Source organism: Phaethon lepturus, unplaced genomic scaffold (assembly GCF_000687285.1).
Source record: "Phaethon lepturus isolate BGI_N335 unplaced genomic scaffold, ASM68728v1 scaffold214, whole genome shotgun sequence".
NCBI classification, from domain to species: Eukaryota; Metazoa; Chordata; class Aves; order Phaethontiformes; family Phaethontidae; genus Phaethon; species Phaethon lepturus.
In genome coordinates this window covers 5,973-29,139 of record NW_010536758.1, presented here as the reverse complement: position 1 = coordinate 29,139, position 23,167 = coordinate 5,973, and the positions used below count along the sequence as shown (strand labels likewise).

The 23,167-nt window shown below is 37.2% G+C and overlaps 1 protein-coding gene across 1 annotated transcript; it reads left to right on the top strand.

Annotated features, from left to right (window-relative positions):
* Window positions 1-18,421: 18,421 nt before the first annotated feature.
* On the top strand, window positions 18,422-22,884 carry FGL2 (fibrinogen-like 2). The gene is made up of 2 exons (XM_010286252.1): window positions 18,422-19,120; window positions 21,887-22,884. Exons 1-2 carry the CDS (start codon window positions 18,499-18,501, stop codon window positions 22,591-22,593), a joined length of 1,329 nt encoding a protein of 442 aa, XP_010284554.1. The 5' UTR covers window positions 18,422-18,498; the 3' UTR covers window positions 22,594-22,884.
* Window positions 22,885-23,167: the final 283 nt, after the last annotated feature.

Genomic DNA, 23,167 nt, shown 5'->3' with positions numbered 1-23,167 from the left:
CTTTGCTTCAATGACAGAATAGCCACAGTGCTCTTATAAGCCGAATTACCACAAACGCTTTGATGTGGACTGTCAGGGAAATTGGGCTAAAATATTGTTAATATTGTGGATATTATGGCACATATTACAGAAATATTACAGGACTATCATGATGCTGATTTTACTGATAATTATGGGTATACCAAAACGATTAGTCACAAATACTAATGTAGTATTGCAATACTTGCAGTAGGACTGCTCAGTTGTGTGACACACTGTTCACCTAGTGCAAACTGTACCATCTCAGCCCACTTTGTCCCTCCATCTTCTTTTTCTTCCATTCACACATGCCCTGCTCAGACTTGGCACCGGGCTATGAGCGTGATCTCCTCTTCTCTCTCCTCCAGCAAGTACCAGAGCAGGGCAGACTCACAACTACTACACCTAACTTCTGAGTTTGATTATAGTTTGAAGCTTAAGGTTAAATCTTCTAAATTTACTACTAGTCCTGTCTAATGAGACTGTAAATATTCTCAGAGGGTAAAATTCACATCTATTCAGATGTGACAGAGTCTCATTAGAAATTCTTAGGGACGAGCCTTTAGCTTCTTCAGTTGCTCTCTATGATGTTGGCTCAGCAGGTGAGAGTCTTTTCATACATTACAATTCTGGCTACAAGATCTTCGAATATATATTTATTTTAAACTTGTATATTGTCTGTTGCAGTCTGTGCTTCCCTCCATTGCCATTATTATGTTTATATTAAAAACAAAGATGTTATTCAAATCAGTAATTCCCAAATTACCTTCAATCTTCCTATTAAATAACAATGTTTTTCAACTTTATGTTCTTGCTTCCTCTTTATGAACAATCACTGTAAGAAAGCCTTAAATGATAATTAGGCATCAGCATCAGCATAAAATTACTTTAAATATGTAATGTTTTGGCTACTTAAACAAAGTCTAAAAGAGAAATATTGTACCTTATCACAGTCTTATGCAGCAGGGTGTACTTTCCCTTCAGCTCAGCTACTCTGGTGCCTGTGATTTTTCCAGCAGAAAATAGCTATGGAAGGGAAACAGACAGTTATGAAATCTTCTCCTAAGCACTAATATTTTCATTATGCTGCAACTTTTTATAACTAAAATTAGCAGCCTTTTAGTTTATGCAGTCTTTGGTAACATACGAAATCAAATACACAACCAAATCAGATACACAGGTGAAAAAATGCTTATTTACATAAGAATTCAAAGCATAAATATAAGAATATAAAGAATGTGTCTGTCACAACTACAGTGCTACCTGCACTACCATTTCATCTCTGATTTTTTGTCCGTATTAATATTTCACGATAGTTCTGACTTGACTTTGAACTCGGTGTCTAAGTCATCTGTTTTCCACATTGCTTACCTGGTTCAGTTTTGGTATGTACCAGCCACCCTGAACAGGTGAAACTGAGGCTTAAAGTCTGGTTTGTGCTAAAGTGGTGTCTCCACAGGCAATATGGTTGTAAAAAAGAGGAGCTGGGCTCAAGCTAAATCATCCCCAGGCCACAAAACACATCGTCTTACATGCCTGTGCAGGCCTTTGGCAAACACCAAGACCAAACCACTCCACATATTTAGTACTAAAAAACCCGAATGTGTGTGATGCATCCATCTCTTAGGTGATTCCTCAGGTGTCTTGAGGGCAGTAATTTGGGCCGATGAGACAGCCCTTCTTAATATAAATAGGAAATAGGATTAGGAGCCCAATTTTGCCACTGGGAAATACCACAGCAGCGATATGATAGTTACAGGTAAGGAGAACCATATTAAACCCAGGTAAAAAATATAAGGTCATCTGGTTCTATAAAAGTCCATAGCTAGCCTTTAGGGGCAGCAAGTCAAATCTGCAACTTTTATGGGAACCTGCCAATAAATGTGGTTGTGCAGGTCTCCTGAAATAAGAAACAAAGTTATTGCAGCACCAGGAAAATCCCAGAAGTCATACTTCAACCCTTATGTTTGACACAGCCTCCAGGGAAAGGCCTTTTTCTTAGCTGAACTAAGTTAAGAGATTCATATGTGGGCTATTCTGTAGATGCCCCTTTCTTGAATATCCAGGAGAAACCATCCAGAACCAGTCCTATGGTCAAGAAGCAGAACCCGAGTGAATATGCCAAAGGAAGTATGTATTTTGTTGATAGCTGTTTGATTTACGTATCTTTTTAAGCTCCACTGCAAAATATTTCATGGTAGCAAAGACAATCTTTGCTGTCTGCAGCCCTGAGAAAAGGAAAGCAGATCTTTCTTGCATGAGATTAAAGATAAGCAGCTGTCAAATATTTATTTTGGCATCCTCTATGATCCAAATATGCTCTTCATTTAAGTTCACAATTCCAACTAGCTCTTCTGTGAGAAAGAACATATTTCCCTATCTCAACCCATTTATTTCTTAGCCTCACATGTAAGTGTAGTTGTCCTATTTGAGTGGCACCTCACTATTGTTCTTTTCCATGGTCATCTGATCGATACCTTTGAGTTACAGTTTTTCTTACTGCTTAGCTTCTCACTGCAGACCTAGGCCATGTTTGACAACGTTTCCATAGAAATAAACTTACTTGTCCTTGAGGCTATGCTTTCTCCTTTATACCCATAAGACTTTTTACACATTTTACACTTAATTTCTCAGTTCAGTTCAGAGCTAAAAACTCTATTTCAATGAGGCTGGTTCTATACAATGTGAAGACATGTAGCTTTGAGGACTGCATAAGACAGACTGTATGGGTAGCATAACCAGCAAGTCAAGGGGAGTGAGACTCCTGTGAAAAGTATCACCACCAGATAGTTCCCATTACCACAGCTTTATTTGGAAAGCCATCAGAAACAGCACTGGGCTACCCTGATCCCAGGATTTGTTATTAAAGCCCAGCACACTGTTTTCTTGAAGATTCTTGGGAAGGCAGAAGGGAAAGAAAGGAAAGAGGCAACAGCCTGAGGGGAAGAAATAGTCAGTTGTGGAAGCATGAGCCTACTGTAGAAAAATTCTATTATTTGTGGTCATAAAAACAGATGAGGGATGATGCCCGATGCACAGATGTATAATGCTTTCAAGGCTGCTTTTCCCACATATGTTATAGTGGATGATGTGTAAATGAAGTGAACCTCAGAAGCTATGTAAGCTGAATCAATGGATGCTCCCAGAAATTCACTGAATGTCTGGAATAGGACTAGCAACTGTTTTCCTTACACATTTCTATCATGCTTGGGAATAGCAGGTTTCCAGTCCCTGAATACATTGCCTATTGATAACAAAAATTAGGGATAGGACTGCAATGACAGTACGTACCCACTTGGACCTGGAGCTATCGTTGTGCACAGTCAGCAGAGGATGAGTAACAGCTTTTTGCAAAAGATACTGAAAATGGGTAGGAAACACCTTCTTTTAGAGTCACTACTCAGTGGTCAGTATAAAGGATAGAGTTTGTCTTATTTGCCATCAGGTGGGCTGAGAAGTAAACAGTTTTCTAGCTGGTATGACTTTGGTTCCTACTAATATCTAGAATGGAAATAGAGCCAAGAAATTGATTGTCCTTCCATCTTCTGAAAAGGTGATTCACAGTCCTGAAGCAAACGGCCTCTTGTGGCCATAGACATTCTTCAGTTCAACGGCAAATGACAGCAACTATTATAGCATTTTTTCCTGTATAGTTTCTCTTCAGAATATTTTATACTTTATTCCATTACATGGAAACAAGCACATTTGGCCTTCTTGGCTTGTAATCACGGCCTTTGTCTATCCCCTATCTGTGGAGATATGCTTCTGCCTCTGGCGTTCCATTCCAGATCATCTCCTCACATATTTTTTATATATTTTCATTTACAAGGACAAACATCTGACAGTGGAGAACAATATTAGCTACCAAGTTTCCCTTTAGCCATGAAAATAGCATTTGGAAAACTGTAATCGAAAGGCAACAATCCAGAACAAATCTTTACTATTGAGGATAATTTTTCACTTATATAAAGTGACATAAATAGGGATACTTGCAAGAGTGAGCATTATTTGTTTAACTAATGGCTGAAACATTGAGTTTTATTATACAACCCTCAAATCAAAACATAAAGTAATTCACCTTTTGATTTTTTTGTTTGCCTTCATTTGGCTTTAGAAGAAGCTGCTGGATTCAGAAATGATTTGATGTGTCTGTGCTTAAAATGGATTTTGTCCTGAATGTTAGATATGATCTAATGGCAGTCTGGGTCTATTTACCTTTTTAAAAAAAAAATCTGGTATAGCTAATACAATTATCAACAGTAAAAAGTAAATTAGACTAATTTTGCTGAAATTTAAGGCTCTGAACTGCTTAGCCAGCATATGACTATATGAAATACATTGTAGGCAATGCCTTGAGTCCTAATATGCTCTTATCTGCCTGTTAATTTAGTGTAAATAGTCTTCCTTTAATAGGCTCACAGACTTACTCTATTTTGAAACCAGGGAAATGAGTAGTATTTCTAATAGAACCCATAAAGCACCATAGTGTATTATAATAATTATTCCTAAGTCAGAAGACTTATACTGGTGTAAACAGTAAAACATCAACCAGGAACATTAAACCCATATATTGAATTTCTGGATGCCAGTTGTCTCTCTAAACTACAGGTTTTGCATTTGGATCTCAGATTTAACAAAGTATATAAAAATTATTGTAACCAGATGCCATAATACAAAACATTCATACAGCTTTATTACTCAAGTTCAGTATTAGATTTCTTTTTTTAAATATCACAAGCTAAATTGGAACTGGAATTCATAAATATTTGTTTTTACCTCTATTTCTGAATGTTCACAACAGATGAGTCACATTTTCCTTTGAGATTCCGCCTAATCTGAGTTAGGTTCATCTTTGCCTTTACTGTCATAAAAGGCATGTTTTAACACACAATAAGTAACAAATTAATTCTTAAATTGCACTAGAGACAAAGGTTAATAATTTTATTCCTCTATAGCTAGATGATGTTGGCTATAGGCATAGATAGAATATTTCCTAGCTGTGTCATGGCAAAAATTACAGACTGCTAACATATGTTAAGTACACAAATACACATAAATCCTGAGTATATGCACACTTTATTTCATTAACCTGCATCTACAGACAGATTTTAAAGCTCCTACTCCATTTCATTTGATCAGTAAGAACTGAGAAACATGAGCTGCAACAGTACAGTAAATGCAGAATATATCAGCTGCATGGTTAAAACCTCGATCTGACATTGATAGGATTATCTTAATTTTGTAAAAATGTTTGTGTCTGTTATAACTACCACTGATTACATAAAATTTATACTATGTTCATAACATACAGAGAGCATTAATGTCTTCTATAAAGGTCAGTAGATTCCTATGAAATCTAGTGCCAAGGGTCTTGCAAAGATTACTCAAAAAACCCCCCAAAACAAACCCAAAACCAAACCTCAAAATGGCCTATCTTGTACCTGTAACATAAGACTACGCTGATTAATTTGAAGTACTCTAATTCCTAATAATTGCAACATAGAAATCCAATGTAAGAAATAGACCATATTCCTAACGTGCTTTGTAAGTCTGTTACAGACCACCCAACCAGGATGAAGAGACGGAGCTTATAAGCAGCTGGGAGAAGTCTCACGATCGCTAGCCCTTCTTCTCATGGGGGGCTTCAGCTTACCAGGTGTTTGCTGGAAATACAACACAGCAAAGAGGAAACAGCCCAGGAAGTTCCTGGAGAGTGTGGAAGGTAAGATAACTTCCTGACACAGCTGGTGACTGAGCCAACAAAGGAAGGTGCCCCACTGGACCTGTTTTTTGTGAATGGAGGACTTGTGGGTGATGTGATGGTTGGAGTCCAGCTTGGCCATAGCGATCACGAAATGATAGTTTTCAATTCTTGGAGACGTAATGAGGGGGGTCAGCAGAATTGCCACCTTGGACTTCCGAAGGGCAGACTTTGGCCTGCTTAGGGGCCTGGTTGGCAGAGCCCCTTGAGAGGCAGTCCTGAAGGGCAAAGGAGTCCAGGAAGGCTGGACATTCTTCAAGAAGGAAATCTTAAAGGCACAGGAGCAGGCCATCCCCATGTGCTGGAAGACGAGCCGGCGGGGTAAATGACCAGCATGGTTGAACAGAGAGCTTTGGCTGGAGCTCAGGAAAAAAAAAAAGAGTTTATGAGCTTTGGAAGAAGGGGCAGACAACTCAGGAGGACTGCAAGGATGTCATGAAGTTATGCAGGGAGAAAATTAGAAGGGCCAAAGCCCAACTAGAACTTAATCTGGCTACTGTCATAAAAGACAATAAAAAATGTTTCTATAAATACCTTAGCAACAAAAGGAGAGCTAAGGAGAATTTCCATCCCTTATTGGATGCAGGACGAAACATAGTGACAAAGGCTGAGGAAAAGGCCGAGGTACTTAATGCCTTCTTTGCCTCAGTCTTTCATAGTAAGACCTGGGTTCTCCAGGTACCCAGCCCCCTTGAGCTAGAAGACAGGGATGGGGAGCAGAATGAAGCCCTCATAATCCAAGGGGAAAAGGTTAGCAACCTGCTTACCACCACTTAGACACACACAAGTCTATGGGGCCAGATGGGATCCACTCAGGGGTACTGAGGGAGCTGGCAGAAGTGCTCACCAAGCCACTTTCAATCATTTACCAGCAGTCCTGACTAACCAGGGAGGTCCCAGTTGACTGGAGGTTAGCAAATGTGGCACTCATCTACAAGAAGGGCTGGAAGGAAGGATCTGGGGAACTACAGGCCTGTCAGTCTGGCCTCAGTGCTGAGGACAGTTATGGAGCAAATCATCTTGAGTGCCATCACACAGCACATACAGGGCAACCATGTGATCAGGCCCAGTCAGCACGGGTTTATTAAAGACAGGTCCTGCTTGACCAACCTGATCGCCTTCTATGACAAGGTGAACAGCTTAGAGGATGAGGGAAAGGCTGTGGATGTTGTCTACCTGGACTTTAGTAAAGCCTTTGACACCATCTCCCACAGCATTCTCCTGGAGAAACTGGCTGCTCATGGCTTGGACAGGTGTACTCTTTGCTGGGTAAAAAACTGTCTGAAGGGCCAAACCTAAAGAGTTGTGGTGAATGGAGTTAAGTCCAGTTGGTGGCTGGTCAGAAGTGGTGTTCCCCAGGGCTCAGTACTGGGGCCAGTTCTGTTTAATATCTTTATCAATAATCTGGGTGAGGGGATTGAGTTTACAGATGACAGCAAGTTGGGTGGGAGTATTGACCTGCTTGAGGATAGGAAGGTTCTGCAGAGGGATCTGGACAGGCTGGATCGATGGGCCAAGGCCAATTGTATGAAGTTCAACAAGGCCAAGTGCCAGGTCCTGCACTTGGGTCACAACAACCCCATGCAACGCTACAGGCTGGGGGAGGAGTGGCTGGAGAGCTGCCCAGCAGAAAAGGACCTGGGGATGCTGGTTGACAGCCGGCTGAACATGAACATGAACACACACCAGCAGTGTGCCCAGGTGGCCAAGAAGGCCAACAGCATCCTGGCCTGTATCAGGAATAGTGTGGCCAGCAGGAGTAGGGAAGTGATTGTGCCCCTGTACTCAGCACTGGTGAGGCTGCACCTTGAATCCTGTGTTCAGTTTTGGGCCCCTCACTACAAGAAGGACATTGAGGTGCTGGAGCGTGTCCAAAGAAGGGCAACGAAGCTGGTGAGGGGTCTGGAGCACAAGTTTTATAAGGAGCGGCTGAGGGAACTGGGGTTGTTTAGTCTGGAGAAAAGGCGGCTCAGGGGAGACCTTGTCACTCTCTACAACTACTTGAAAGGAGTAACTTATGATAAAATATCAACAAGTATTTACACATCTGCATACACACACAAACAGCACATTTCTAAATGAAGGTTTGTGATAGTTTTCTTCTGGTCTGTTGGATCTGTATTAGCCACATTTCTATTTAAAAATGCTGTGTACAAGACTAATATCCCAAGTTTAAAAAAGAAGTTATATTTCAATCCTCCCCCTTCCCTCCGAGATGAACTCACAGTTCATTGTATTGCTTGTAAGCTCTCACATTGCTGGGGTAAGTAAAATGGTTGCTGTCCTTAGTTCAAGTAATTATGTTGAAAAGGAAAAGAATGAGCGAGAAGATGGAGTAGTGAGGGGAAAAGAAGAGCATGTGAATGGCAACTGAGGACATCTTTTTTCAGCCCTGTGTTAACCATAATGCCTTGGAAAGAACTGAGATCATTTTGTTATACTGGTGATCTCAAATCTGGAGTTTGGAATATAGTTGGGTAAATAGGAAATATTCTTAAACTGTTGAGTCTTCCAGTCCTTTTCCACATCAGTTGTACTTAACTGTATTTTGCTTTTCTCATCTTTTCCTTCTCGTTAAATAATGAACTGGGACCCCATACATTTTTAAACACACTCAAAATTGATAAATCATCTGGATAAATGAAAATAAATTTTCCTTATCTAAATGGAGAATTATTGGTAAGTTGGATGAAGAGTTGGCTGCTAACAGATAGCTGCTTGGCAACATTTTGCTTTCTTTTTCCCCGTACTCCCATAAATGTAACTGCATAAGAAGTACGGAAGTATGTATCTTATTACTGGATTTACTTGTATCTTTCCCTTTTAATTTGAATTTTCTGTTATGTTTATTTTATGCTATTAAGTTACCCTTTCTTCTACTTTACACTTATCTTTAACTGATTAACATTAGTGTAAGTTTTTAACTTTGTTATATTTTTTCATGTTACCTCATTATCTGAAGCTTGGCTATTCCACCAGAAAAATAAAACATAACAAAACAAAACCTAAATTCAATATTCCAAAACAAATTTGTTTCCTTCAATCAGTGAAAAATCCCATGAAATACTGGATAATCGTGTCCTATGATAAAGGCTGTGGCTGAACATTTTGCTGAATAGGGGGAAGGGAAGAGCATATCCTTCATATTTTTCTAGCAGGAAAAGGTAGATTTTCTGGCTCTGGGCAGAAACATTTTAAATATAGGAATCCATGAGGAAAACAGAATAATACTTATGATCAGATATCTGCCCTGTACACCTGCATTACTTTTCTCTACAACCACAGCAGTAATAAATTCATGTTTGCCTGCTAATAACAGCTCACCATCAGAGGTCTCTTCAAAATGTCTTGAAGAAAATTCCAAGCAAAAGTGAGCACAATCTGCAGTTACACACAATCTTTGCAGGATATGAGGGAGCTCTTGTATATCCTTCCAGCTTGACTTCAGGTCCACTAGCCCCTGGATGTGGGACCACAGTAATTTCTCTGAGGCTGGAAGGTGGACGTAGATGAGATGTTGGTAAGAAAGAGAAGATGTCAGAATATGAATGGGAATTAAAACCACAGAAAGGAGAGGACCCACCTGATTAATAAGGTACACTTGCATGTGAGCAAAACTAATGAAATCTGGCCCTAACTGCATCAACACCTCCTCACCCCCGCATTAAGTGCAGTAGGCTTTTACATTCTCCATTTTAACAAATTATATTCAATACTTTCTGATAATCAGCTCAAAGCAAGACACCAAGGAACTCATCTGGAATTTCAAAACAAGTTTTCTGGAACTCAAATGTGATATAAATAAGAACTCTAAGAACTTTGACATTCCCTGTTTTGAATTTCAAGGCTTTTTAAGCTTCTTTGGGGACTTTCCAGAAATGAATGAAACTAAGCCAAATTTTAAACTTAAAAAGATGATGCAATCTGAATGTTGGTCTAACTCCTCACAATCTTGATAAAAAACTAAAAAAAGAAAATCATGGAAGAGAAAGATAGGCACCACCAAGTAAATACTGATTGACATAAATTACTCATAATCATTACGAAAGTGAAACTTTTGAAGGCTTCCTAGGAAAGACTTCATTTCAGTAGTCCCTAGAATCTCTACATTTTGGAGAAATAATGGAGCTAACACATGCTTCTAATTATGTTTGCAGATACTGCAAAATAACTAAAATGTGTTCTAAGCTTAAATGGAATAACAACACTTTCCACCTCTTCATTCTAAGCTGTAGGTTTTGTAATTATAACACGACATTGTGACTATACTTAATGTTATTTTAACACATAGAATAATCCAACATTTTACATGTTGTTCATTTCAAACATCTGAAAGGTCTCCTCAAACAACTCTTTTGCTTAATAATAGGAGATAACAGAAAAATATCAAGGGATTAATATATTTTATAGTTTCTATATACTCAGGATTTCAGTATAGTATTAGCCACTTGACAAATGGTTCTTCTAGCCAGTCTGCTATGTGAGGTTTGGAATTTTCTCTCTGTTTATTTGAAGAGCTTTTCTTACCTCTTTTGGATAATATTGAAATGTTTAAACATTCAGGGAAGAAAAAGGATAAATGTTCCTCTTTGAATAGAAAACTCTGTGAAAATCCTCACTGAGTCCACATTGTTTGGACACTTACCACACAGCTCAAGTGTTTCTTAGTCTGGGGAGAAGGCAACACCATCTCCCATAGACTTTTCAAGGGTTATGTCTACATTGCAGGGGGGCAACAGGTGCAAGCACGCTGAACCCATGTTACGTCTCTTGCATTTCTATCCATATTGCTGGCTATCAGTCTCCACAGAATCCATTTCATCCTTTAGAAGAGGTGAGCTAGGGATATCTGCTGGTGTTTGGCTTGCCTGTGCCTGATACTTCCAAACTGTCTAGACAAAGGCTTGGACCCATGATAATGCACTGAGGGAACTGAAGCTTTCTCCTCAAGTTCAGTCCATTGCTCAGAGCTTGCACTTGCACTAGAACAGTGCAGAACTGTCTACACAGAAACGGAAGACAAGGAGCATCTGCTCCAGGTCATTAGCATCACCATTGCCATCAACCAGAACTGAGAGTGATATGCTAACAATAAAACGAAGGAAAATGCAGCATTTCTAAGTGGCTAAATATAGCGATTTACACTGTTCTGTTTCTGAGTATTTCTGTGACTTCTCATTACTTCTGAAGTCCTGGCTATTTCAAGATGGGGCACCTAAAAATAAAGGAACAACAATTAAAAACCTATAGACATAGTATTTGTAACCTGTGTAGCAACAGATTTATCTCAAAAAAAACCCAACCCGGCACTAAAAACTACCAGTCCTGATGCCAGAGAATTTAATGATCGTAAGGACTTCTGTGACAATTTAATCTGATTTCCCAAAAAATACACAGGACAGTTTTTACCTTCATCACCACTTTTCCTACAGTGTTTGAAGTATGCACTTCAATATCACAAGACGAGACAATTTCTTAGAACACAAAACTCATTACTGGAATCAGCCAGTGAGAAAATTCCCACTGACTGGAACAGGGATGAGTCCTAAGTCCGTTACAGCCAGAACCACTTAAGTCTGAATGCTGTTGACAAATAAACTAATATAATTATTTCCTGGTTTGCTAGATTAAAAAATAGATTAAAAACCAACTGGAATTGTTCCAATTAAACCTTTCCAAGCTTTTTCTTTTAAAATTCAATTTAGGAAAATGGCAAATTAGACCAGATCTGCTTACCAAATGGCCTTACTTTTTACAGCAATGAAATGTGGTCCACCTTAGGAAAACATAGTGAAAATTTTCCTGAACATTTATAATGAAATCTGTTTCCTTTTAGCTAAGCTAGGATTTCATCCTCAAATATTCTCTCCAACACAAGGCCAACATCAAAGTCTTCAAATCAGACCGCATTAGAAAACAGTTTTCGAAGTAGAGGAAATAGTGTAACAGGCCATTTTGACACATAGGGTATTTTTTTTCCTCATAAATTCCAGGTCATTTGTAAAGATTAAAAGGCAAGAAATTAAAGCAATTACTTCAATCTTTTTTTTCTTTCTAATCTTTGCAGAACCCCTACATATTAAAAAAAAGTAATTATTTGCATTTTCCTCAATGCTTTGTTTACATAATTTTTATTACAACATATTACAACTTCATGCCATACAAGAGAAGAGTAGAATCAGAAAAAATAAGGCTAGAAGGAATCTCTGGATGCCGTTTATTTCAACCTCCTGCTCAAAGCAGGACTAGCTTCAAAGTTAGATCAGGTTACCTCAGGGCCCTGCCCTGTTTAATTTTGAAAATGCAGTGACTGAATAAGGATGCAGTGGATGAATAAATATTGCACCAGTTATAATATAGATTCTGTATTCTGCTGATGTACCAACAGCTTTCTAGCTTTCTCTACTTTTTACCCAAAAGAAGATACTGACTTGTCCTCAAGTATACTGAGTCTAAACATTGACTCCCTTACTTTGTATCCTTTGCATATTTTTTTCCAAACCATGCAGTTAAAGACTGAAACGTGTTGCCTTTAGACTTTAGGAAGCTTAAGGAATGTAAAAAGAGATGTCAGGATACAGGATAATAATTAAGCATGTGTGTTTAAGATTTTGATTCTTTTTAATCATCAAATTTAACTCGTTAAATTATTTCAGACTGCTTTCCAGTGTTTATAAGAAACAAGACAGATCCTCAGTGAGGCTCTTATTTGCCTTTCACAATAGAGGGAGCCGAAGATGACTAACCAGCTCAAGCTAAGACCAGATGTTTAAGTGGCATAAACTCTATTTTTAATGTAAATTGTTGCATCACAATTTATATATGCCCAGTAATTATCATCATTACACTTTTTATTCAGTCATCTACATCACTCATTTTTCTATATGGCTTAAATATTCATACAGAGTTATAGAAGACTAACACTTCTAAAATTACCTATATTTTCTCTACCCAACAATATCTCAGGCTTCAGCATATATTTCAAAGTATTTTGAGAAAAAAAGATAAAACCCACTAATTTAATATGTGCTGAAGCTATGATGATAGCAGAAAAACGCAATATGATTTTTAAATTAATGCTGTCATTAGAGTTAAAAAATAAGGTGGGATCTGTCTCATCTGTAACTATGTATACACTGACAGGCAGTAGATTTTGTCGGGTGAGTATGAGAAGTCCCCAGGAAAAGCCTATTTATTAGCCTTTCGACTAGAAAAAGATTTGTCACTGAGTTTTCTCATCATTTAATTTAGGTGATAAACAACAATACCGGAACCCATAAGGTTATTGGTTGGAGAAACGGAGTCGGGCATTTCTTTCCCAATGTTTACAATGAGCAAAATTATAACAAAAAGTAGCAAGTACATTTGTATAAAATCACAATTATATGTAAATCCATTTTACCTTAACAGCGTTATTTTTAGAGGGAGAAAAAATCACCTTTCTAAGCCATTTCTATTTGGAAGTTAAAATAATTTAAATAATTTAACAAAGTGATTTTTTGTACTTCACAAAGTTCTTCAGAAATTATTTTTCCCTCTTTCCTGTTCCAAGAAAAACATAAATGTAATGAAGAGAAAGATTGAATGAACTTTTTAAATATAGCATAACATTATTTCACAAAGTGAGGGCATAAGATTTATGGTTCCTTGAACTTTGTTGTCTAAAGAAAAGTGACTTGGCTGCATTAGTTCCACATACAGCATGCCAGTAACTCAGAAGACAAACACTAAAAAAAAAAATCCTGAGAAACTATTAATATCTACTCACTTGATTTTGATATGGAGTCTTTTTCACCAATATACCATTGAAAGGCTCATAGTCTACTACAAAGTATTTCACATAAAAAAGCTCTATATAAACAAGACAAAACAGAGTGGGGGTAAAAGCATACATGAAAAACGTTAATATACAAAGTTAGAGCAGATATGGCACTGTATTGCCTTATACAGAATTTGTACAATTTTACTTTTTTAATTACAGATGGATCAGCCAGGCATCCTGTAATGAAAAATAAACTGCTGAAAAGGCTTCTAAAACTAACAAATACTAACTAGGAAAAATAATATCATGAATTCTTTCCCAAGGCATAGCTCATAGCAGAAGTTTTGTCCCACAGTTCATGGGAAGAAGCAGTGCCTACATGAAAAATATAAAAATCAGCCACCATCAAGATGATGCAACGGGCAAGAAAATACTGCATCTGGTAGTCAATTTTGTCTTGCACGGCTTGGTAAAAGGGGGTAAGAGACTGGTACAATAGGCATTTCAGGAAAGGAGACAGCTTTCCTGCTGTCACCTGTTTGTCATGAAACTCAAAAGGAATATACTGAGTATACAGTACAGTCTTGCACCAATGGGTTTTATTGGAGCAGGGTTTTGCAGGAATCAAAAAGGAATTTTCCTGCAAAGGCATAGCAGGGAGAAGCTTTTGTATTTGTACTTCGTTCTTAGAGTGTGTTCTGGTTTATTTTCTCCATGTACTTAGGCAACCACAGGGTCTTCTGTGGCTATACAGATAGGAAAATATTCAGCAGTTAATTTTAGTTTTTGGGCAGGCAGATCTTCAGATAGCATGCGAGAAACAAAATGAAGATATAGGAACTTAGTTTCATAGACCTGTCTTTCTCTCTTTAAAAATATGGTCCTCACCTTAACAGAAGGAGTGATATTCTTTGACCACATGTATTTTGTAATATTTATTACATTTACGTTATCTACTACCTATAAGCTCTATGTCAGTGTTGCCTTTCTGCCTGTTGCCAAAATTTATAAATAAAGCAAAGACCAATTTAAAGAGATAGGAAATCCACATGGCTACTAGTTCTATGTAACCTGTATCTCAAGAATAATATTAACAATGAAAATCAAATGGAATAGGACTGCCCTCCTTTTTGTGCTCTGGTGTGTTCTCACAGACACATGAGAACGTTTAACAGGCAGGCCCACAATCCAGTGGACAACATAAAGACTGCTTGCACAAAGAATGACTACTGAATTAAAAAAGAAAACAATTGAATTAATACAAAAGAATCCTAGATCAAAATGTGTTTCTAGTATGGATTTGTGGTACATATTCCACATTTTGGGAAAAACTGAAGATTAATCTAATTACTTTTCATCCTCTTTCTCAGTCAAAACATATCACAGAATCACTGAAGTCTACAAAAAACATCAAAATTATTACTGTGACAGTTGAATCTTAACACATCCCACCTCTGCCACCAAAATGGTTTCTATAAATGAGTCCAGATGTGCTTCAGCTTTGTTCACATCAATCATTCGAACTGCTTACACAACCCTGGATGTTTTGTAGCAACTCTGCTGCAGGAGATGTTAACTCCTGGCACAAAGCCAGAAATCAGTGGGCAAGCTGTCACATTTTAAATTGCCATAGTCAATAGTTAAATTAGCATCTGCCTACAGTCTTAACTTTGTTGTTTTCTATTTGATCTACATTCCATGATCTGCCAGAAAAAAAAAAAAAAACTTGCTCTGAAAAATCATGGGAAAGGTTCATGCTGTTTTTGATAAACTTTGAATAAACAGTCCTAAAACAAGTCTTTTAAACCAAAATATATTACTTCTTTAACCTTGCAACCACTGGGTAGTTCTGTGAACAGAATTAAAATCTTCAGTAGAATTTAAGAATATCATGAGCTCTCAGTTATTTTCTTTATCGTTAGGAAGATATGCCTGTAAGATTAAGATAACTCTTCGGTCCACAGAAGGAAAAATAAATTCCTAAAAAGAAGGCTGAAAGACATGAAAAGCTACAAGAAAATAACCTTTAACTAAACAGAAGACCTTGACAGAAAATTCTCATTTGTGGTCATCAGCTGTTATTCACTTAGATCCTTTCACAGCTGAAAACGATTGGGTTTGGGTTTTGTGATTCCTTAACTACTTTAAAGTTTTAAGTATTACACAGAACACTCTAGGGATCTAGAAAAGCCATCTGGAAAGAAACTTTGTTTATAAACAAACTGCAGTTCTCCGTTTTTATCTGGTCCAATACTTCTGCCACTAGTTAAGCTGCATCAGCATTTTACAGTATAAGATTGCTCAGTGCTCCTTCTAAGGGCAAAGACTTATTAAAAACTTAGTTTTCAAAGTTTGCTTCATTTATCTCAAGGGAGATGAGAGGCACAAAACATGAAAAGGGCTGTGGCATACTACTTTGAGTTCTTGAAGGAAGGAGATCTGACAACTTGTTGGGAATGGACATTTGCTGACAGAACAGGAAGAAGGACCAGTCCTCAATTACAAGACTTCTCCAGGTAGAACACCACAGATATCTGATGCAGAAATGGGTCTTTTGGGCTCCAAACAGACTGGTGATAGCCTAGCAGCAGAACATCAGATTAATAATAGTATCTGGAGGATAGCAGAGCATCTCAAGATTACAAGAGTCTCATCCAAAGGAGGATGTAAATACCCCAGAATTAAGGTATATAAGGGACCAAGGAATGTATGTCTCAGGGCAAAGATGTTTGAAAAGCTCAGATACCACACGTGTACTATCTGAACTTTCTTTTCTTTCACATTCAGCATTACTATAAATTTCTGTCCTTCTTGAAGTCACTCATTTGTAATGGTATTGGGGGCTTTCAATGCAGCACAACAGTCATAAATTATAACAATACTTGATATGCATTTAAACATTTCAAGGCAATTCATAAGATGTGGCCTACCAAGGATAATTATTATTAGTTTTACAGACACAGAATAGTTTGTCCAACCCAAAGTAACACAGCAGATTGCAGAGTTCATTGTAAACTGAAGAAATGACACTGTGAGGGGAATGTGGCTTCCCAAATAACAAGGATTTAGGAACTGTATTTTATTTCTAAAGCTCCTCAAAAGAGGCTGGTATAGCTTTCCTCAATTTGAAAGTTGCAGCAATACAGGAGAACAAGGCTCTGTAAATACCTGATTTTAGAGAAAAAAAAAAGGATCCTATCAATAAAAAAAAATTTTAAAATTTTACTCACAAATTAAATTCATACATTTCATCTACTGTTACAAACATTTCTGTTTTGATACATTTTTAACAAAATGAAAGTGATGGCTGGGGGGGACTCTTTCGTCTCATTGCTGGGGAACTTTCATGGTCTGAAAGGGAGAGATACGCAGTTTTGCCACATAACTAAAAGCACCATGGCAGGTTCTGGGATGTTCATTTAGAATATGGGAAAGGCAGATTCAAAACCCATTTCCCAAGAAAGTACCCAGACCATTGTGCTATGCAGGACTCTGAAGGAATTGTTGTAGCAGGTTAGACAAGTGGGGTTTTTTTCACCAAGACTCCCTCCAGTACTGTCAATATAAGCCTGTGGTTTCTAGAAAAGTTAGTAACATTCCAGAGATCATGAATTTATGGAGTATGTGTGAGACTGTCTGTTTAATGTTTAATCTGTATTATGAGTAATTTCAAATAGGGTTTAGGGAAATAAATTGTTCAGATGGGACTAATTAAACAAGAACTGGTGTAAAAATCCTTTACTCATGCAAGTAATTTGGCTCTTGATTGAGCTATGAATGCACAAAGACATGTCCCTGTAGCCTTGCTTTAGGGCACAAGGAAAATGACACAGATCATTAAAACTGCATAGGTACCACGTGAGAATGGCAAAGGTGGCTGTAGAATAAAAATGAGGAAGGACATGGCAATTGTCACCTAGAGCTGAAGTATTCCATTCGGTGTGATTAGTCACACAAAGTACATGATTAACTCTTCAAGCTGATACGAGGCACAATAAAAAAGAAAAGCAGGAACTGAAAATCAGGAATACAAAAAAGAATACCCCAGACAGATGGGCCTATGGGAGCTCCTTCCCTATCTCCTTGCCTTGCTTTAGATTTAGAATTCAGGACGTTATTCAGAACATCAGGCTTTGCTTTGGGTTTTCTGGGCAACTAATCCAACAGTTAGGAAACCATGCATCGAAGGGGGGGGCGGGGCTTAAGTTCCCTTCCCTTCACTTAGAAAGATTCAATAAGAAATACCCAGAATCAGATAACAGTGAATTTTAACTGTGAAGTGCCATACAAATCATTAATATTCCAGATAACTATTCTAAGCAGTGCTAGGCAAAACAGGAAGAAGAAAGTGCTGCTCATCCTCCTTAGTTTGTGACTCTACCCTGAAAAATGTTTGGAACCAAAACAATACGTGTGTTTCAACATGCTCTGGGTTTTAAATCATTTTCATGAATATATCTACTCAGTGTTAGGAAGAAGAGGACTGAGTGTCAGTGAAGCTATTGCTGTGATAAACCTCAAACGGGGAAAGGGACTGCTTTTCACCTTTTCCACCTGCTGTGGTAAAACTACAGTCTGGTTTTCAAGTTTTAGAACACTCAAATGTTAAGAAACAGATGTTAGAAGACTACTATAATACAGAGCTAAGCGATTCTTTTCCCACAAAAGAAAATCTATGTACAACAAGGAATGAAATTGAACTGCATAAATGATCAGCACACATGCATTTCATCATTTTGCTTACATGCACTAGCTCTGAGACAGGAATACTCACTGAAACGTGCTACTCTTGCAAGCACTACCTACTTTGCTCTGCTATTAATCACTCGTGATGCAAGCACTCCCACCCATTTCTGAGAACAGCGCAGGCAGTCCGATAACTCACAGACTTCAAGCTGCCCTTATAAAGTTGTTCCACTTTTGCATACTTCCTCATACTGCCAGTTTCTCTGCGAAGATGAAGCTGCTCGTTTACTTAGTCTTGCTGAAGACAGCTCTCCTTGCTTTAACAAATGTCTTTGCAGTTGTTTTAGAAGATGAAAAGGATGCTAAAGAAAGAAAAGTTACTGAGACTTGTCCTATAAAACTCAAATCTAATCAGAAATGTGATGAAGGAGAGGATTGTCCATATCAGATAAATCTGCCTTCAATGACCATCCAGTTACCCAAAGAATTCAGACTGCTTGAGAAGACTCTCAAAGAAGTACAGAGCCTTAAAGAAGCAGTAAACAAACTGAAGAAATGCTGCCAAGATTGCAAGTTGCAGGCAGATGACAATCAAGAAAGAGACAGTAGTAATGAATTCCTGCTACCTAATGCAGAAACTCCAACAGAGAACAGCAAAATCCAAGATAACAGAGTAAAGGAACTACAAAGCAAAGTTAACAAAATGGCAACCAGTTTAAAAAATGCAAAGAACCAGATTCAGACACTGCAGGGTCGTTTAGAGAAGATGAGCCTCGTAAATATGAACAATGTAGAACATTATGTCGACAGCAAAGTTGCTAATTTGACGTTCGTTGTGAACAGCCTTGATAACAAATGTTCTTCTAAATGTCCAGCAATGCAACCAAGACCTGGTATGTAACCTGTTAATTCTTACTCCCTGTATAAGTTTTCTGTGCTTTTTACAAATATTAGGTAAACAATTCTAAATATAATTTAACCAAATAGCTATGTTATTAATTTCACAAGTTAAGTATTTACTTTTAGTGATTATTTATACTCCTGTAAAACATTTCAGCTGCCACTAGAGGGTTACTGAGAGCTGCAGGTGTTCAGTTCCTCTCAGAATTGGACTTTATTATGGAATTTAAAACATGAATTTTCCAAGGACTTTTTTTTGCAAAGAACTTTTTTTTGCAATTCAATTAGTAACCATGAAAAATTAACTTTATTTTACACCGTACTACCCTTCATTAAGGATATTAAATATCAGTGAACTACATAAATTTTCTCCTTGGATGAGAAGGGGTATATTTTCGCTAGGTGTTCCTTAGAAAATTGCATGTGTTTTTTTTCAAAGTGAAACTGCAACTCTGAAAAGGTCTGCAAGACATTATTAAACATCAAGTGAATCTAGTAAATATTTAATTTTTAACAGATGGATAATAACATAATTTTTCTATCATCACAGCAAATATCTGAAAGCCTCATATAAAAAAGCTTATTAACAGTACTTCTCAAGTGGGTACCATATGTACCATCATTTTAATACTAAACCCTTAGCATGAATCTAATATAAAAGCAATATAAAACAGAAAACAGGTGTTATCACTGACAAACACTTTTTTCTTTTACTTTTTAATTGCCCTAATTAAAATAAAGAAATAGAACTAATTTCTTTCTAATGTTGACTGTTATTAAGGGAAGATTGAGGGGTTTTTTAAAGTCATTAAGTTTTTATATTACATATATGAATCTTTGAAAACAAGAAATATTCACTAGATTGTCAGTGGATTCTACCACTTAGATATCATACATATGAAGATAGGGCTTTCTAGAGATAAAGCAGAAAGATCAGGCTACAGTTTTTAAGCCTCTGTTGCTTAGCATTCAAATTTAAAATAAAACTGTTCTTCTCTCTACCCATATTGAAAATTGAAGGATCTGCAGACAGTACAGTGTATGTACAGCTGAAATTCTTGAAACTGAGAGAAGAGCAAATTAATAATAATAAAAGTAATGATTTTACTATATCAACAATCAGCTTAAATCAGTTATAAATCAGTATAAATCAATTACTTTAATTCACGTATAAAACATTCAGCTAAAGAATGAGTGGTATTTGGTATATTGATAATAGGCAATGAATCAAATTCAAGTACAGTACTTAATAACAGACAATTCATCTTTGATATTTCTCACATTTACTGAAATGCTGGGTACTGTTCATGGGATATGATCACGTAGATATTCCTTATATTTTACAGTAATTGATGCTAAAAGTATTTGCAGCATCAATATATACATTATGAAAACTAGCAAGGATAACAGCTACAACTTTTTCCTATACAGGAGTTATTCCTGCATCCACTGAAAGTGACAGCAAAACTTTATTTAAATAGGAGTTGAATTGGATTATAAAAGCATTTTATCTGAAATATATATTCTCTGTCAATATCTGCTCTGAAACTTAGTCCATCAAAGATCTTACACAAAGTTCAGTGAAATAGATGAGAGTCTATTGTGGATTTGGATTTGGCTTTTAAGCCTTCAATTCCTATGCATTGTGCTTTCATAGATGCCCAGATTTTGTACTGGCAAACAAGGAGTCCTGAGTCATCCGCTGCTGCAGCCTGAGAACACTCCTCCCTTTCAAGAAGTAGTTTGTTTAAATTTTTCTAGGAAAAATATACAATTCAAGTCTGAAAATGAACGTGCCCATAAATTCAAACATGCAATAGGAATGAACATTATGGTTTTGACTCTTAACTCAGAAATTCTGAGAGCTCTCTGTATCACTTAATTAAGCACATGGAATTATAACACCTTGCTGTTGCACACAATGTCATTACTGGATGACTTTGTGGATCAAATCTGGATTTTCACTCTGCAGGAAAAACCTGGGGGTATTTTTCTTTTGAATAAAATACATCATCCATTGGTGGGAAAAAGCTGTGTTAATGGTAGATGTTAAAACTTTTCCTTACTGTAAAGCCAGCAATGCCACATACACAGGAAAACATCATCACTTTTCTAGCTTCATCTTTCTAGGAATCACAGTACTACTACAATAGATGAGACAATTTTATTACTTTTTTCCTGCTTCCTAAAGTACAGTCAACATTAACACATAAAACATTCCTAATGATGTTATGTTCTGTATCAAATTATGTCAACTGAACAATAGCCAAGTTAAAGTCATTCCCATCTTGACCAAGTTTTGCCTCTGACATACTGCCAGATGAAGATTTAAATTATAGACAGGGTGTGATGGTATACATTTAAATACAAAAAGCAGCAAGCATATAAACATGAGCATTAGAAATATGGACTGAAGAAATCAGGCTAAATTTACAGGATGTAATGAAAAGCTAAAGAGAAAAGTAGAGAAAAGGAGAAAAGGGAAAGCAGACAATCAAAACACCTCCATATTAGGCAGTTTTGATACAAAAAGTCATTTAAGTGGGTTTTTTTCGGACAGCTATCTGATGCAGAGATCCTAGGTGGCATCTATTATAGAGTAAACCTGATGGAAAAAAAAATGAAACTGTTGTAATACTATTTCCTATGTAGAAGACTCTCAAATCCAAGTTCTGTATGCCACATCAGTCTGGGTAAAAATTTTGTTTATTTTTAAATTGAAAATATGTTTATTCTAACACTATCTGTTCTTTCACCAGTTATACAAATAATGCAGAGAGACTGTGCTGATCATTACACAGCAGGCAGAAAGAGTAACGGAATCTACAGGATTAGCCCTGACCCCAGAAATGATAGCTTTGACGTTTACTGTGACATGCAAACACATGGAGGCGGCTGGACAGTGCTGCAACGGCGTCAGGATGGTAGCACTAACTTTAACAGAACCTGGAACGACTACAAAAATGGCTTTGGAAACCTCAGCAGGGAGTTTTGGCTGGGGAATGACAAAATTCACCTCCTGACAAAGAGCCAGGAAATGCAACTGAGAATTGAACTTGAAGATTTCAATGGCATCAGAGAGTACGCAAAATACGAACACTTCTACGTGGCCAACGAATACCTAAAGTACCGTCTAAGCGTTCGCGGCTATAGTGGCACAGCAGGAGATGCCCTTCACTACAGCAGGCACTACAACCACGACCAAAAGTTCTTTACAACTCCAGACAAGGACAACGACAGGTATCCTTCAGGAAACTGTGGCGCGTACTACAGCTCTGGCTGGTGGTTCGATGCATGCTTGTCTGCCAACCTCAATGGCAAGTACTACCACAAGAAATACAAAGGTATTCGCAATGGCATTTTTTGGGGTACATGGCATGGCATTTCTGATGACATTCCAAGTGGATATAGGCAAACCTTTAAATCAGTAAAAATCATGATCAGACCAAAAGGTTTTGTGCAGTAATTCTATACCTTTCTCTTAACTAGTTTGCATTGGACTGCACTCAAAATCATACTTACACAGTATTATGCTCAGAATTCAAGTATTCAGTTATGTTTGGCATAAAGTAGTTCTAGAGAAAACAGCATACTTCCACATAAATTTTTAGAGATGGTTTGACCCATATAATGTATTAAAAACAGCATGAATGTTTCTGAATAGTTATTGCTAAAACTTAGCACAGGTTAAGTCTTGGTATCATTATGTAAATATTCTAAACATTGCTTTTGGTGCTTTTACTGACTGTGATATACCAATTTTTATGATTTAAAACTTTTAAATTATCTTTCACAAATAGTGTCTGAATGAACACCTACATTTTAACCTGAAAATAACTCAGAGGTGTAACTGATAACATATACATTTGTCAAAACTTAGAATGAAAATTAGCCTCTCTGAAACAGCTTGACTCTTTGTATTATCTATCCTTCACAACTTCAAAGGTATACCATGGCAATGTCAACACAAATTTCAAAAAGTATTACAAATTATTATTTTTAAAGGACTATGAAACAGGGGACCACATGGTTTTGAAGAA

Excerpts from the sequence above, each read along its gene's own strand:
- FGL2 (XM_010286252.1), top strand. The coding sequence starts at position 18,499 with ATGAAGCTGCTCGTTTACTTAGTCTTGCTGAAGACAGCTCTCCTTGCT. Across the intron at positions 19,121-21,886 it reads AGCAATGCAACCAAGACCTG|TTATACAAATAATGCAGAGA; the intron begins GTATGTAACCTG and ends TTCTTTCACCAG.